Source organism: Pyxicephalus adspersus, chromosome 2 (assembly GCF_032062135.1).
Source record: "Pyxicephalus adspersus chromosome 2, UCB_Pads_2.0, whole genome shotgun sequence".
Classification (NCBI taxonomy): domain Eukaryota; kingdom Metazoa; phylum Chordata; class Amphibia; order Anura; family Pyxicephalidae; genus Pyxicephalus; species Pyxicephalus adspersus.
Genome location: NC_092859.1, coordinates 18,065,198 through 18,079,390, shown reverse-complemented (window position 1 = coordinate 18,079,390; position 14,193 = coordinate 18,065,198). Strand labels below are relative to the sequence as shown.

Here is a 14,193-nt window from a genome sequence, read left to right as displayed (position 1 = left end):
GAGATTGCAGGTTGAGTTTTATCTCCAGGTTTCCTATATGAAAATGTCATTTTGAGGAGAACTGTCCTATATCACAAAAATATGTAAACTGTTAATTCTCTATTCAAATATCATGAAATCACAATGCCACATAATGTCTTTTTTTTCCCTTGATATTGCTAAAAGTCCAGAAGTCTGACAACTGTAGTGTGACCGTGCTTGTTCCGGCAGCTATGTTGTCAACGTGCAGCACGCTGCTATGAAATACGAGGAGTGAGGTAAAGAAGAGGAGAAAATAAAGAACTCCGTTTGTCAGGCACAAAGAGAATGTAAATAATGATCAATACTTCTGTATGTTTTTTTTCTGCATTACACATCTCTTGAAAAAAGGAAATAAAGGTTTCTTCCAGGACAAAGACATCTGCAAGACTATTGGGGGAGGAGAAAATTCAATAACAAATTTGGCCATAGAATCTGTCCAATAAAACGCCTATATTACCCACAAGGTCCTGGAAGGATTGGAATCCCATTTATGGGATTCTCTTCTCATGCAGGACTCCAGGCAAACATCTGAACACACAATTTATATACATATATACCAAATTATTTGCAGATCTGTTCTGCAAGTCTTGCGGTTGCACATTACCACACTGTACAGCCATCTAATAATACAGCTTGTGCATCCTTAATGCTGCCTGAACAGCTCTACCTATAGCTCCCAGTGCCTAAAAACAAATTAGACTGGCAGTATTGTGCATTTTGATCTAATTGGTTCGCAGCTTACAATCTCTCCGTCTTGTTTTTGCGGTACAAGAGGATTGTGTGACCCAAAGCCAGCTTAGATATCAGGATGATAAATACTTTTAAAACACATTAACACTTTCAATATACCCAGGGAGATATAAATCCATTTCCCTTGCCTTTTATTTCAGTGTGGTTTTAAGGCCGTCATCACAGCACCCTGAAAACACCGCTCTATTTACACCGAACTTGTCTTCATTCTGCACTGTAACTGCAGACTGATCGACCCATGTCTTTGTGAATATTGTACAGTATTCAGAAACTGATATCCACTCCATACACCGGTTTGATTCTGCGCCTTTACTGCAAAGAAGCTATCAGTTCCTACGGTGCACTGCACTTATGTCATCGCAGAAGATCGCAGACACGAACCTGTGATAATGCTCAAATCACAGTGAAAGAAAAGGCATCAATAAAGTTTGCTTATGAATAGATAACGGGAGTAAAAAATATTTTAATATTTGCTTGGAGCTCTGCTTTAAACAATGAGGCCTACTGTGTTATAAAAAATATATACATTTATATTGGAACTCCAGCAAAATGAAAAAAAAAAAAAAAAGGCTTTTAGCTGACTGCATTTGCCAGAACACGGGTGCCATTTACATAAGAACTGTGACGTTCTCAGCACTTGCGATGGCACTGAATGAATTCTCAGCTACAACATAGCTGCCCATAGTACATACAGGGGTTTCTAGTATTACATGAACACCAACATCTGCTTGGGACTGCACCGAAAGGTCTCACAGTAAATAAAAAGGAAAGCTTGTTCCTCATCTTTTCAGGGCAGTCCAACTATTCACAGTAGTTCTCAGTTGTGATGCAATACCAGATTTCAGCAGCAAGTGGTGCTATGGGTGATACCCTATGGCTCTTTGGAGGCGATCCCTCTGCATAATGGCCTGAAGGATAACCAAGCAGATTGGTGAGTTCAAACTAAGCTGGAAACCCCATTTAGCGGTCTGATGATCATTAAAAAAACTGGCAAAGCAGCACACCAAAAAGAAACAAAGCAACATAAATGCCTCCAGAGATTAAAAAAAAAAAAGAACAAAAACATCTCTTCCGTCACATGAACACTGGGATAAAACAAAATGTTTTCCGAATAATCCTGAAATTTTTTTCTTTTTTATAAGATGCATTACCAAGTCATAAAAAATGATACAGAACTTAAAAATAAAATAATCAGAAAAAAACAAAAAACACAGCTTGTATATTTCCATGAGCTTAGCATAAAACCTTTGTTTTCCAGCAGTGATCTGCTTAATAAAAGAAAAAACAGAAAACAAAAACAATTTTTTTTTTTTTGAAATCTCACCACTGCTGGAAGCCATGTCCAGCAGTTATATAAATTTCCCATGAGTTCTTTTGGTCTTGGAAGACCTAAAATATATTTATATATTTATATATATTTATATTTTTTTCCTGTAAAAAGTTTGCACAGAGTTCAAGGCTACACCTGAGAGTACGGGAGGGACGGAGGAGGGTTCTTGGGATGGTTTATGGTAAAATCTGAGGGCCGCTCCAGGGGCCGATTACAGAATATTCCGTCAAGACGAGGCGTTGGATGTGGCCGTCCTGCTTTGGAAGTGGTGGTTTGTGGTGGTGACGGTGGAAAGGGAGGAGTCGTTTGATGTGATCCCATAATCTGCCTGCTGGAGACAAAACATTGATATTTGTTACAAGTAACCAAAACACTTGGGCATGAAATGCCATGGCAAAAGGTGGCAAATATATGTGCATGACAGTGTACAGCCAAACTGGTACAAAAACATACTGATCAGTTTCTGCAGCCATTCATTCAATCTCTACGACCCAAACCCTAATAATACCCAAATTCTGCAAACCGCCTGCACCCAAATATATAGAAAATTGTATAATATCTGTTGTCTTCAATCCAGCCAGTAGGTGGAGCTCTATTAGCATCATTGTGATAATTAGAATTTTTCTAGCAAACAGCCTACAAAGTTTCTGCAAAGATAAAAAATGTTGCTAGGCCACCTATTAAATATTTATCTGTAATACAAACAAATATCTATAAAACAAAAGTTTAAATAATAAAAAAATATAAAAAGCAAAAGAACCAGAAGATGGGCACCCTTAATATTTTGTTGTTGCCAGATTGACCCCACAAAATGTATATTTAAAAATTTAGGCTATAACTCTACAGAACATCCTATGGTTCTAGAATAGACAACGAAACCCTCATATACACTTACATGTCTTCTGAAGATCCTTTGGAGCAGGCTACGTTTTGGCGGTTCAGGAAGTTGCCTCCAATCTAAATCTGGAGAACGGGTCCCATTTGGTCCAAAGACATTGAGGTCCTTGAAACATTCTGTTTCAATCATCTATGGATGCAAACCAAAACAGATACTTTCACACACAGTACTATACATGTATCGAAAATATGGACTACCAACTTTGGGGTCATGTGACTTTGCTATTCTCTTACCAATCATTTAATTACTAACACATTGAAATCAATTATTAATATTATTTTTATTAAAGTGTATTTATTTCAGTGCCTAAATATTATGCAGCGCTGTACATTAAATAGGGGTTGCAAATGACCAGATACAAACAATGACATCAGGAGAGGACCCTGCACAGAAGAGCTTACAATCTAAGAGGTTTGATAAATTTACGTTCATTTGTTTAGCGTCATACTGTGCTTCATAAATGTACCAGGCTTTGGTTATTTTTTATAGCAGCTGTAAGGTCATTCTCCTACTTTATAAATGGGTTCCTATTTTTTTAGTAGGACATGTGATTTTCCAGGGTCAGGAAGGTATAACTCATAACAACGTTCTTTTATACAGAACCAGATCCTATTTCTCATAACCACATGTAAAGTTCAAAGAGAATGTAGCCTAAAGTTCAGTCAGATGACATTTGGTATTAACACATGTATGGGTCACAGGACAGTTCCAATTTTCGTCCGATTCTTTAAAGACCAACTCCATGTATTTAAGCAGGGGGATATTTTCTTTCAAGTTTTTATTTTTGTCCTCACAGGGGAAGATTTCCGTTGGTTGGTAGCAGTAGGTACCATAAATCTTTATTCATTGATGTATAAAAAGGAGTTAATAGGTTACCAGATTAGTTCCTTATTCTTCCCCTGATCCACTATCATCATCCACATGACATAAAACATTAAGACTGACACTGCCAATGTATAAAGCCCAAAGGATTTTTTTCTATTTTTGGATTTTCCAAGTTCTAAGATTGGTTACCACTTATTTTATTTTGCTACTTAATCATTAGACGAGAAAAGCAAAAGACTAGACAGCCCTCATGGCTGGATATAAATCACTGTTCATAGAATTATCTATGAGCCCAGGACCTTCATAATGTTCTGTATTCAGCCTATGGGGGGAGTTACTGCTGGCAAGTGATGTAAAACTTTTACTTTAAGATAACCAATGAGTATAGAACTGTACACTTAAGTTACACATATAGATTTTAATGCTAGGAAAGTTTACCTGTCCTTGCAGCACTATATTTTAATGTGAAATCTGGTACACACTCACCTCATTCTGCCAGGGGATTGACACACATCCAGTTGCAAACTTGGCATAGAAGTCATTGTCAGTTTTGTCCAAATTTACACCTTTAACCGTTGAAAATTGCTCAATGTCCAGCACATCCTTACAATACACTGCCCGGGGCTGCAAGACGAAAATTATTAACAATTATTATACACCTAAGGACAACCAATTACAGTATTTTAGAAGGTATTCGATTAAGTCATATAGAACCCAATAGGTCATATGGAACCTAACAGATCATATAGGTCATAAAGAACCTAATAGGTCACACAGAACCATATAGGTCATTTAGAACCTAAAGGTATTATAGAATCTAATAGGTCATATAGAACATATAGGTCATGTAATCAATTTTACTGATTACAGACTGTACCATGTACCAATGTAACTCAATACATACTTTATTTTACTTCTGTTTTTCCTGCTATCACCGTTAGAGATATTTCCCTGTACTTTCTGTCTTCAGAAACACAACATAAAGTGGAAATGACAGTAATAAAGGTCACTGAATAATAAGGTTGGTTCTCAGCAAGGTGGACAAAGGTATCAATTATAATTTAATGTCTAGATGTCTAGAATTTTACCTACTCTGTTTAAAACCTAAATTTATCTGTGGCTGGATGAAGCTTTCACCCGGCTTCAAACAGTTCCGGTTTTCTTTAGATGAACCCTAACAAAGAATTTTTGGGAGTATTTCGGCACCAATCCTTTCAATTTTGTTCAGGCTGCTTGAATTCAAGGCAGTCACACTCTGTATGAGAATAGGAAACAGGAATTTACAGAGCACCAGCTACTGTTGCAATGTTATCAAGTAGCCCAGCCATGATCTGTGCATAAAATTTTATAACAAGTCCATTATAGATAACATTTTTAAAACTTTTAAACTTTAACAAGGTTTCATTCCCTGAGAAGCCATCAGTAAAAAGGAGTGGTGTGATTCCAGTGCATATATAAGGATTACTGCTGAGCCCTTGTTCTAGTGGATTAAAGCTTAGTCAAATATTTGGGATCCGTCTCTCTAGTCTGTCATCTGCTGTAAACACAAGTGGCATTGAAACAAGTCAATGAAAAGTCAGAAACCCAAATGACCATATGTGATCTCACTTTAGGTTGCCCAAGCAATGTACAGGTATTACAAGTCATCTTCAAATATTCTCAAGGAAACAATTATACTTAAACAGTCTTTTGTTAAATGTTGGTGTAGAAACAGAAACTGCCTAGATATGAAAAGTGCCTTCAGCTCAACGGCATACTTACATCTGGCACAAAAGACGGCTTCATAATCCCAGCCTCCAGCCTTTTAAAGTTGATGTTCCTGAGAAATGGATGCTGCTTCACCTGGCTGGCTCCTCGTTCGTTGCACCCCAACCTCTGTTTTGGGTCTTTGGATAATAGCTGCAGACAGAATAAAGGAAGAACTGAATGTTTTCATTTATTCCTAACTGTTCCTCCCACAGACCTTAAAAATCCAATTTTAAAAGGAAAACCTGCTACTATAAGGGAGGGCTGGAAACCAGAATAAAAAATGGCTCATGAGAAGAAAGACAAAAAAATGCTCTTGAGTTGTGACATGTTCACTCACAAGCAAGCTACAGTGCCAGATGGATTCCACTTTGATAAACCAGAATGCCAATGCAATTTATAGACCAATTACCCATTCTATCTAAAACTAAATAAGATTTTATAGATGCTGAAGGGTTAAAACAGTTTTATCTCATCAGGGCTTTATTGTGAGATTATTAAATTTAAATTCCTGGATCTGTGTGCAGATGCAGAAATCAGCATCTGCAATGCAGAGTGCAAGAGAAGGAGCTACAACATGCAAAGGTCAGCGGGATCATCTAAACTCAATGGTTACCAGAAGAAAGGAGGACAGAGAAATTATACTCATGCTATACCATACCCATTGCAGAGCTAACTTTTCAATTAGGCAGTAGATCCAAAGCTTTTGGACAGACCCGATTCTAATGGCCCCAGTTTGACCTCCATAAAGCCTGCAATTTGTAGATTACCATTTCCCTGCACAAAGACTCATGCTGAGGGTATATTGAGCTACGCCTTCCCTTTGACAGGCAGCAGATGACGCTGTGCACAGCTGCTAATGGTCAGACCTGGCTGTCCAGTCCCACTTATCTGGGTTCATTCTAAGTAAGTTTTTGATCATTTGATTACTACTTCTGCAATCACATGGTGATCACATGCAGGCTAAAGGCTTCTTATACACGATAAGACTCATGATGAGACCACTGATTTATGTATGTTTCTGCACAGTGTTTGTATTGGGATGGAGATCTTGATAGAACTAGGGTTTTCCATCTTTATTTAAAACCTTCAGCAAGATTAGTGAGAATCACAGTAGAGATGATGCAGCACTAGTAAGACTGGCAATTAGTAAGCAATGCCTTGAATCCCACATTGATATAAAGCTATAAGACTGTAGCCCTCCTTACATACCAGATGTGAAGGGATGTTTATCTTGAGGAAATGAAGACACTTTCTTTTAGGGTACTGCATAGGCACATATTACATTTTTAAGTGAATACAGGTCTACCCAAAACAGTGTTAAATGTAGCAACTCAAAGTAAAAGAGGTTAGTCCTAGAGTCACTCTCTGATCAGATACTTTCATGTCGGCCAATGGTTGAAGATAAGTTCCTTTCTTTTCCTAAAGCACTTTGCCTTTCTCCCAATCCCCAGGACACAAGTGCCTGAAAAATGTTAGCTTTCAATGTTTCTGGAACCTCTTCTAATATAGTAATAGGAGACATGATCCCTGGTCATATCTGAGGACTCCTAGCCTAGGCCACCTTTATTTGTAGTTCTAAATGTTTGTGCTTTGGCAATAGAACATGAACAAGTTCCTTTTTTCTCTTACCATCTTACAAATGGATTTTGCGTCTTCTGAGAACTTATCAGAATAAGACTCTTGTTCCTCCTGAACTCGTTTCTCCACTTCTTCCCTTTTCACTCGCTCCTTCCGTGCACGGAATGGTGATTGTCCCTCAATCATCTCATATATGAGGCAGCCCAATCCCCACCAGTCAGGGCTGAATGTATATCGTTCGTTTTTAATGACTTCTGGAGCTATGGAAATATAAATCCGCGAGGAAGATATACATGATATCAGATCTATAGTCAGCACAACCTTTGATCAGTGGATTTTAAAATGGTAATGGAGAAGAATACATACCCATATAGCCGACTGTCCCTACTCTTCCTCTAATACTCTCGCCTTCTGGAATTTTTATGGCCAGTCCTAAATCTGAGATTCGGATATGACCTAAAAAGAGAGAAAAAAAAAACATTAATATCAAAGGCTGAAGGAAAAATTCTTCTGATTATCATGACAGTTTACCTTTGTTATTGGGGGCTTTAGATTAAGAATAAACAACTTCTGTCAGTCAAATTGTCTTTGTAATGGATGCTCTAGCTTGGTATCTACTGCTCCTAATACCCCACTGGCTGAAAGATGACCTAACCCTTTGAGATTTTAGCGGAACGATTTCAAGGTCAAGGATGATGTACCTCATCTAATGCACCAACTGTCTAAACATCAGATGGTTCTAAAGATATTTTAATGTGAGATTTGGCTACAGGACTACTTACTTCCCTTACATTCGGTTTGCAGCTAGCCAATGAATATTCGAAATCCAGGCCATTACAGACCCTGCAAGTGCAGAATAAAACCTGTATGGTCTGCCAGATAAGCACTCTAATTTCTTCTTCTAGAATCAGATAAACCTTTTTGGACTAAAATTACATGAACTAATGACAGTCCTCCCAATGGTCATCTTTGCATCATAATGATAAAATATTCAGTAGACCAAGGTAGCACCCTCACCATTTTCAGTTGATATTCTGTGTTCATGATGCCTCCCCATCTTTATTGGCCGAGCAGACTCCTGAACATGTGGAGTTTGCTCATTCCAGCCAAAATTGTACACTAAGCTGCATTAGGAAGACTGGCAACAGGATGGTACGAATCCTTAATTGCAGAAGAGACATAGTAATAAAAATCTAACTTGTTCACACACACAATTTTAATGTAAAGTTCTACTCTAAAGGTCCATTCGGTGCTCTTATGAAGACGTGTAAACTGATCCCTCGTGCCCAGTTGCTGCCTGCAGCCATGAAGAGTTTTCACATAAAGCAACATTTTCATTATACGTTCAATGGGCCTAAAATGAGATGCTGTGTGTAAGAGGAGGCAATTAGGAAAAACTGTTCACATCAAAGCGTGACGGAAACCGTCACATCCGCAATGAAATTACTACTCAGGGGCAAAGCAATAAAAATACCAGAGGTTCAGCTATTCTTCCTTCCCAAATCATAGTGGTGGATTATTTACAATGACTGCGACTCATAATACTGATGTCACAGATTGTTGTGTAAGCCTAGAATGAGTTCCATGTCCGCGCCAATGAACTGATGACAGGTTTTATCAAAATAAATTACATGGAGGGGACACAGGTCCTATTGAGGGATTACCGTAAGCAGTGTGCGATCATTACAGGCTCATTACACTCAGGATTGTCAATAAAACATTCCCAAAATTCAGAGATGCAAGAATGGCTTTCTTCCACGTAGATTATAGCATGGAGATGTGTATTGAACCCCAAAACTTGCTCTCACTCTGCACTGCATTGTAATCTAGGTAGGAGAGGTTTCTCTTCAATGGACTGAGGCCGTCAGGACTATTTTACATGAGTCCTTAGATCAGCCTGCTGATGGCCACAAATGATGATTTCATAATTCTTGACCCCTGCACAATTTCTTTGCAATTTGATTTTGAATAACTAATCATTTATTTCTGCAGTGTGCTTCCGTCTTCTTTTCTTTACAGTAGGCAATAGGCAGTGTCGTCGTTTTTAATTTAAACTTCCTGAAAAGCTGTGTGCAACCAGAACTAGGCTTAATGTGTGGACTAATATATTATACATACATACATAGACACACACACACACACACACACACACAGTAGTCAGTGACATACCATCATCATCTAAGAGAATATTTTCCGGTTTCAGGTCCCTGAAAAAAAAAAATAAAAACAATATGAAAAACACTAACATACGAAATAAACACAAATTTAATTAAAAAGTGTTTTATGATGACGTAACATTGTACATGCATGTTTATATAATGCTGAAAAGAACAGAAAGTTGCTGGTAGTTTTTAATAATATATAATATGAACAGTCAGGTAGACTAGCTATTTACCCTTAGAGAATTATGTTAGTTGGATTGCCTTAAACTAATATAATTGTCTAAGGTTAAATAGCACAAAGAGCCCCAAATATACATTTCTTCATAGAGACACCCCTGCACACTGCTGTGTGTGTGCCATATACAAATAAAGATTTGGATCTCAATGCAAGGAACCTACATGTTAATTACAGCATTATCAATAAGAAAACATGCTAAAAATTATGTTTTCGTAAAAATAGCAATAATACACATAAAGATGAAGGGAAACACTTTATATACCCAACAACTAACTAGACAGTCATTGGTGACTGGAGTCAGCAACAGAGATTTAATTTTTATAACTAATCTCTTCTCAGAACACTATTCAGGACTGCATATGGTATGTATGTACTATCCTGATGAAGGCACACAGTCTGTAATACCACATAAACATCCTGCATACTGAAAGTACATGTGAAGTATACAACTACTTGTATACAGACTATTCCCTCCTTATAAAGGAAGAAAAACTGGTGGTATATGCCTGCCTGTACACTCTGGAAGGTATATATCAGTCATAATCCATCCTGGTGTGGGGTGCATACCTATCATTTACCTACCAATATACTATGCCCTCCTAGTCAGTGTAAAGATGGACATTATGTCCACCAGTACACTACGGAGTCTATTTATAAAGCAGTGAATCTGACATTTATTGAAGTATTCCTTGATGGAGAATCTTCCAAGTCCATGTGCTTTAAAGGCAGTAAATGATTCCCTGCCAAGCTATGTCTCAGTGAATGTCAGATTCATGGCTTTATATACAGACCCCTATGCCCTCTGGGTCAGGGTACACACAGATTAGAGGCCCACCTGTACACTATTCCCTCCTGATGAAGGTGCTCCAGCCCACAGCAGATCTCAGCAGCATAGAAAACTACTCGTTCCTCCTCGAATCCAGGATTGCCCATGTTGTAAATGTGAAATTTGAGGTCTCCGCCATTCATGATGGTGAGAACAAGACATAGAGCATCCTTTGTTTCATATGCATATGCCAAGTTAACCTGTGTTAAAGAAAAAAGAAAATGGTTAAAATGTAATCATTGTGAACTTCTGTGACATCTTTAAAAACTTTAACTAAACCAATATACACACAGATTCTTTATCACATCTGTTACATATTTCTATAAACTTCTATAATCTAGTACCATTAAATGAATTAAACGTGAGCTACTAAAAGTTTAATATGTATTGGTAGCCATTTCCTTTTAGGCCATTCTGTCATCCAACAATCTCTTGACTGCAGATGCATAGTGGCTTATTTCCTAAATAAGGAAGCTGTAAGCTCATACAAAGGGGTAGAGGTGGCATTTTCTAAATGTGCATATTGGACAGAATGCTTTTAACAGTTTGGAACCATAGAGGAGAAAATACACTTGTAGCTGAAGACCTTGCAAAGAGCAATATAATGAGCAATGTCTTGAGGACAATCGCTCAAGTGTACATAACACAACCCAACGAGAAGTCCAATCATATTTATGGTTCGATTTGAGACCTGGGTTGTTGCCATAGGACTCCTAATGATATAAAACACCACTAGAAAAATAAAGACATGCAGCCTTGATATAATGGGAAGGTTGAGAATTCCTGTGATGTCCTCATCTCTTCTGGGATGCACTGACAGCATTCAAAAAAAAAAAAATTTCAGCCGTCCTGCTGTGTCTGTTCCCACTTGGAGGATTTCCCCTCACTTCCTTTTGGGTGCCGTAAATGAGAAGAAAACTTTTCGGTGGTAATACATAATGCAGTTACTGAGGTCCCAACCGTCTCCCAAAAAAAGTTACTAGAATTTCATTCCGACCAAATCAAACTATCGATAAACTGTAAAACTAGAAGTAACCAGGAATGTTGAGGGAAACTGAGCGCGCAGCTCTGTAATCCAGCAAATGATTTCCTGATGACGTCTTTGCTGCACTATCATCGGACCGTTAACAGCTAACGCGGCATCGCTGCAGTGCGTCATTAGCACACAGTTTATTTTAAATGCGGCTTCCAGCAGTTGGATAACGACATCAGTCTGGCCAAGTTGGCATGATTGTTCATAGATGTTCATTATAGATAAAGTGTTAATGACTGAATGTTAGGCTGTTTACATTGTTCATGTCTAAATGGCAGATCAGATTACAAGGCATTAAAGTCTGGAAACAAAAAAAAAAAAACGCCCCTCTTCTCTAAACTTCCAAAGCAACCCTACTGAACAATTTATTCACTCAGTTGTGGAGAAAAATGAGGACGGATCCCATGCCAAGTTTTTATTGCTGTGCTGATGGGCCAGGCCACTGTGAAGCGAATGGGCACTTGGGAGACGTAGTTCTGGGTCAAATGCCTATGTCACCAGAAATGAAGCTCTTTAGCAGCTGATCCTGCAAATATGTTACAATCCTGGTAAAGTCATTACAGGAAGAAATAAAAATCAGTTTCTGACACAAGGTCTAAAAGAACACATCTAGAATGGGAGAAGATTGCTTGAGGGTAAATATGGGTAAGCCATGGGCATGGCCCCGAGTTTCCATTATTAACCCACTTTTAAGACTTATGTACATACATAACATATAAAGCAGTATATTACCACAAAACGGCTGTTCACTTTTTCCAGGATCTGTTTCTCATTTAATGCCATTGATTCTCCTTTTCTTTTCTTGATCCTTTTCTTGTCCAGCTTCTTACATGCATACATTTTGCCTGTGGCACGGACCTGGCAGGCACACACCTAAAGGGATAGGCATGGCAAAAAAATCAATACGAAATGCCAATAGAAGGCATCGAGGCAGGGGTGAAGAAGAGCCAGACACAGAAAAAAGAAGCCTGACCCAAATAACTGGCTGATAATTAGAATCGTAATTGTTTTCCCAAAGTAACTACAAATATAGTTATACCTCTGTTTTCATAAACACCTTATTTCAAATTAGCGCAGCCAAAGGTCCTTGCTTTGCTATAACTAACAGTTAAGGAAATAGTGATGTCAACCTCCCAGTCCTATTTTTTCATTGTAGAATAAAATCACAGCAGCACACCAATATGCATTTCTCGCTCTGTATAGATAACATGCACCATCTTGTGATCCATGTACCCATGCCAGACAGCTCAACCATTTCCTGCACCCGCAGTAGACTATACTGCGGTTTAAGTGAATCTATACTAATTTAGAATGCAACTGATAACACGTTTCTAAAGTATTCAGGTTCCCTGATATGGTATACAATTAACCTAGTTAAAAACTCATTCTTTGGAATTATTTAGCAATGGCAGCAGACCTAACTTAGATGCATTTGTAGAATTTTAGATTCATCCAGCACCCACCCAAGGCTGTAGAATGGACAATGAAGGAGCAGCAGCACACTTATACATCATCATCTACCTCCTATAGGCAGGACCGCAATGGGACAGGAAGTATGGCACAAAGTAACAGTATCCTGAATGGTGTCTATCTATTAGTTAAAGCTGTGCAGAGCAACATACATGCTTGGTATGATAATTTTAGGAAAAAATACATTTCCTAGTTTTTAAAAACTACATTACTTTAGTTAGTTAGATGAGGGTTTAGTTAGATGAGGAACAGCAAAAAGATCACTTGGTACTACCAAAAAAGAACCAAGCCTTTCCTAAGCAACAAATATTCCAAGTTCTATAAAAACTAACAATTCCAAACATACACAGTAATTTGGGCTTCAAAGCAAATGCATAATAAGATTTGCAGAGAAAGCGAACTACAGGATACATTTTTAATTCTAAAAAAAATCTTATCCAGTAGCTTGGACTGCAATACTTACCTTTCATATTAAATTCATATATATGTCCTCATCTTGTAAGTTGTAGGTTAAATGACGTCCAGCATGATGGATGGGTGGATGGATGAACTCAAGCCATCATGGACACACTTCGTTTAATATATACTGTTGAATAGTTTACCACCGAAATCTATAAGGATTACCCAGCATTATAAATGTTAGGAGTGCTCCCCTTTGCTTTATTGAATGGACATAGAGGAACCCTAAGGATTCTCCTGACCAGTCAGAAGACCTTGGAAACTAAGTGTAAAAAGGGAAAACTGTACTCCAAAGCAGTCATGATCCTGCTATACCTATATCTAAATATTAGCTTCTTCTCTTCCAAGCCTTCTATTTGGTTGTGCAAGGTGATGGGCAACTTCATTGCTTGAGAAAAGGAGGAACTTCCCTGTAGTACTTTAGTCACCCAAGTGTCTGGATTCAAGCATTGTAGCATTTTTTAGTTTAAGAAAGAATGTTGCCCATGAGACACAAGCACTTATATCACTGGAGACAATGTACCAGAAACAGGACCACTGATATGTGCAAGGAAACAATAACCTGCTTGTATGTGTTGCTCATGAACAAGGTTCTTCTTACTTTCCAACAAGAAGACAACAATGACAACAATGCCTCAATCATGCGGCCAGTGAGTGTGACACATTTAAGCATCTTTTACACTCCCATCTGCATAGCTCTTCCCAGTAACAAGTTACTAAAATGACAAGGGCCTAAAGATTCTAATTAAATGTAAATGTGTTGTTTTAATGACAAAACAAACAGAAACCTGCAGAGGAACAAAGACCAGGAAGAGGCAGGAAACTACAGGAAGTTTAAACGAACAGTACAGATA

At 38.1% G+C, this 14,193-nt stretch overlaps 1 protein-coding gene across 1 annotated transcript in view; it reads right to left on the bottom strand.

Moving 5' to 3' along the window:
- Positions 1 to 14,193, bottom strand: part of LOC140323037 (G protein-coupled receptor kinase 5-like) — a gene marked incomplete in the record, with an annotated part of 48,242 nt that continues 34,049 nt past the window's right edge. The window contains 9 exon segments of the mRNA XM_072399769.1: positions 1 to 2,432; positions 2,997 to 3,128; positions 4,311 to 4,448; positions 5,586 to 5,723; positions 7,203 to 7,411; positions 7,518 to 7,607; positions 9,321 to 9,358; positions 10,387 to 10,577; positions 12,143 to 12,283. Coding sequence (XP_072255870.1) covers positions 2,328 to 2,432; positions 2,997 to 3,128; positions 4,311 to 4,448; positions 5,586 to 5,723; positions 7,203 to 7,411; positions 7,518 to 7,607; positions 9,321 to 9,358; positions 10,387 to 10,577; positions 12,143 to 12,283 — 1,182 coding nt within the window.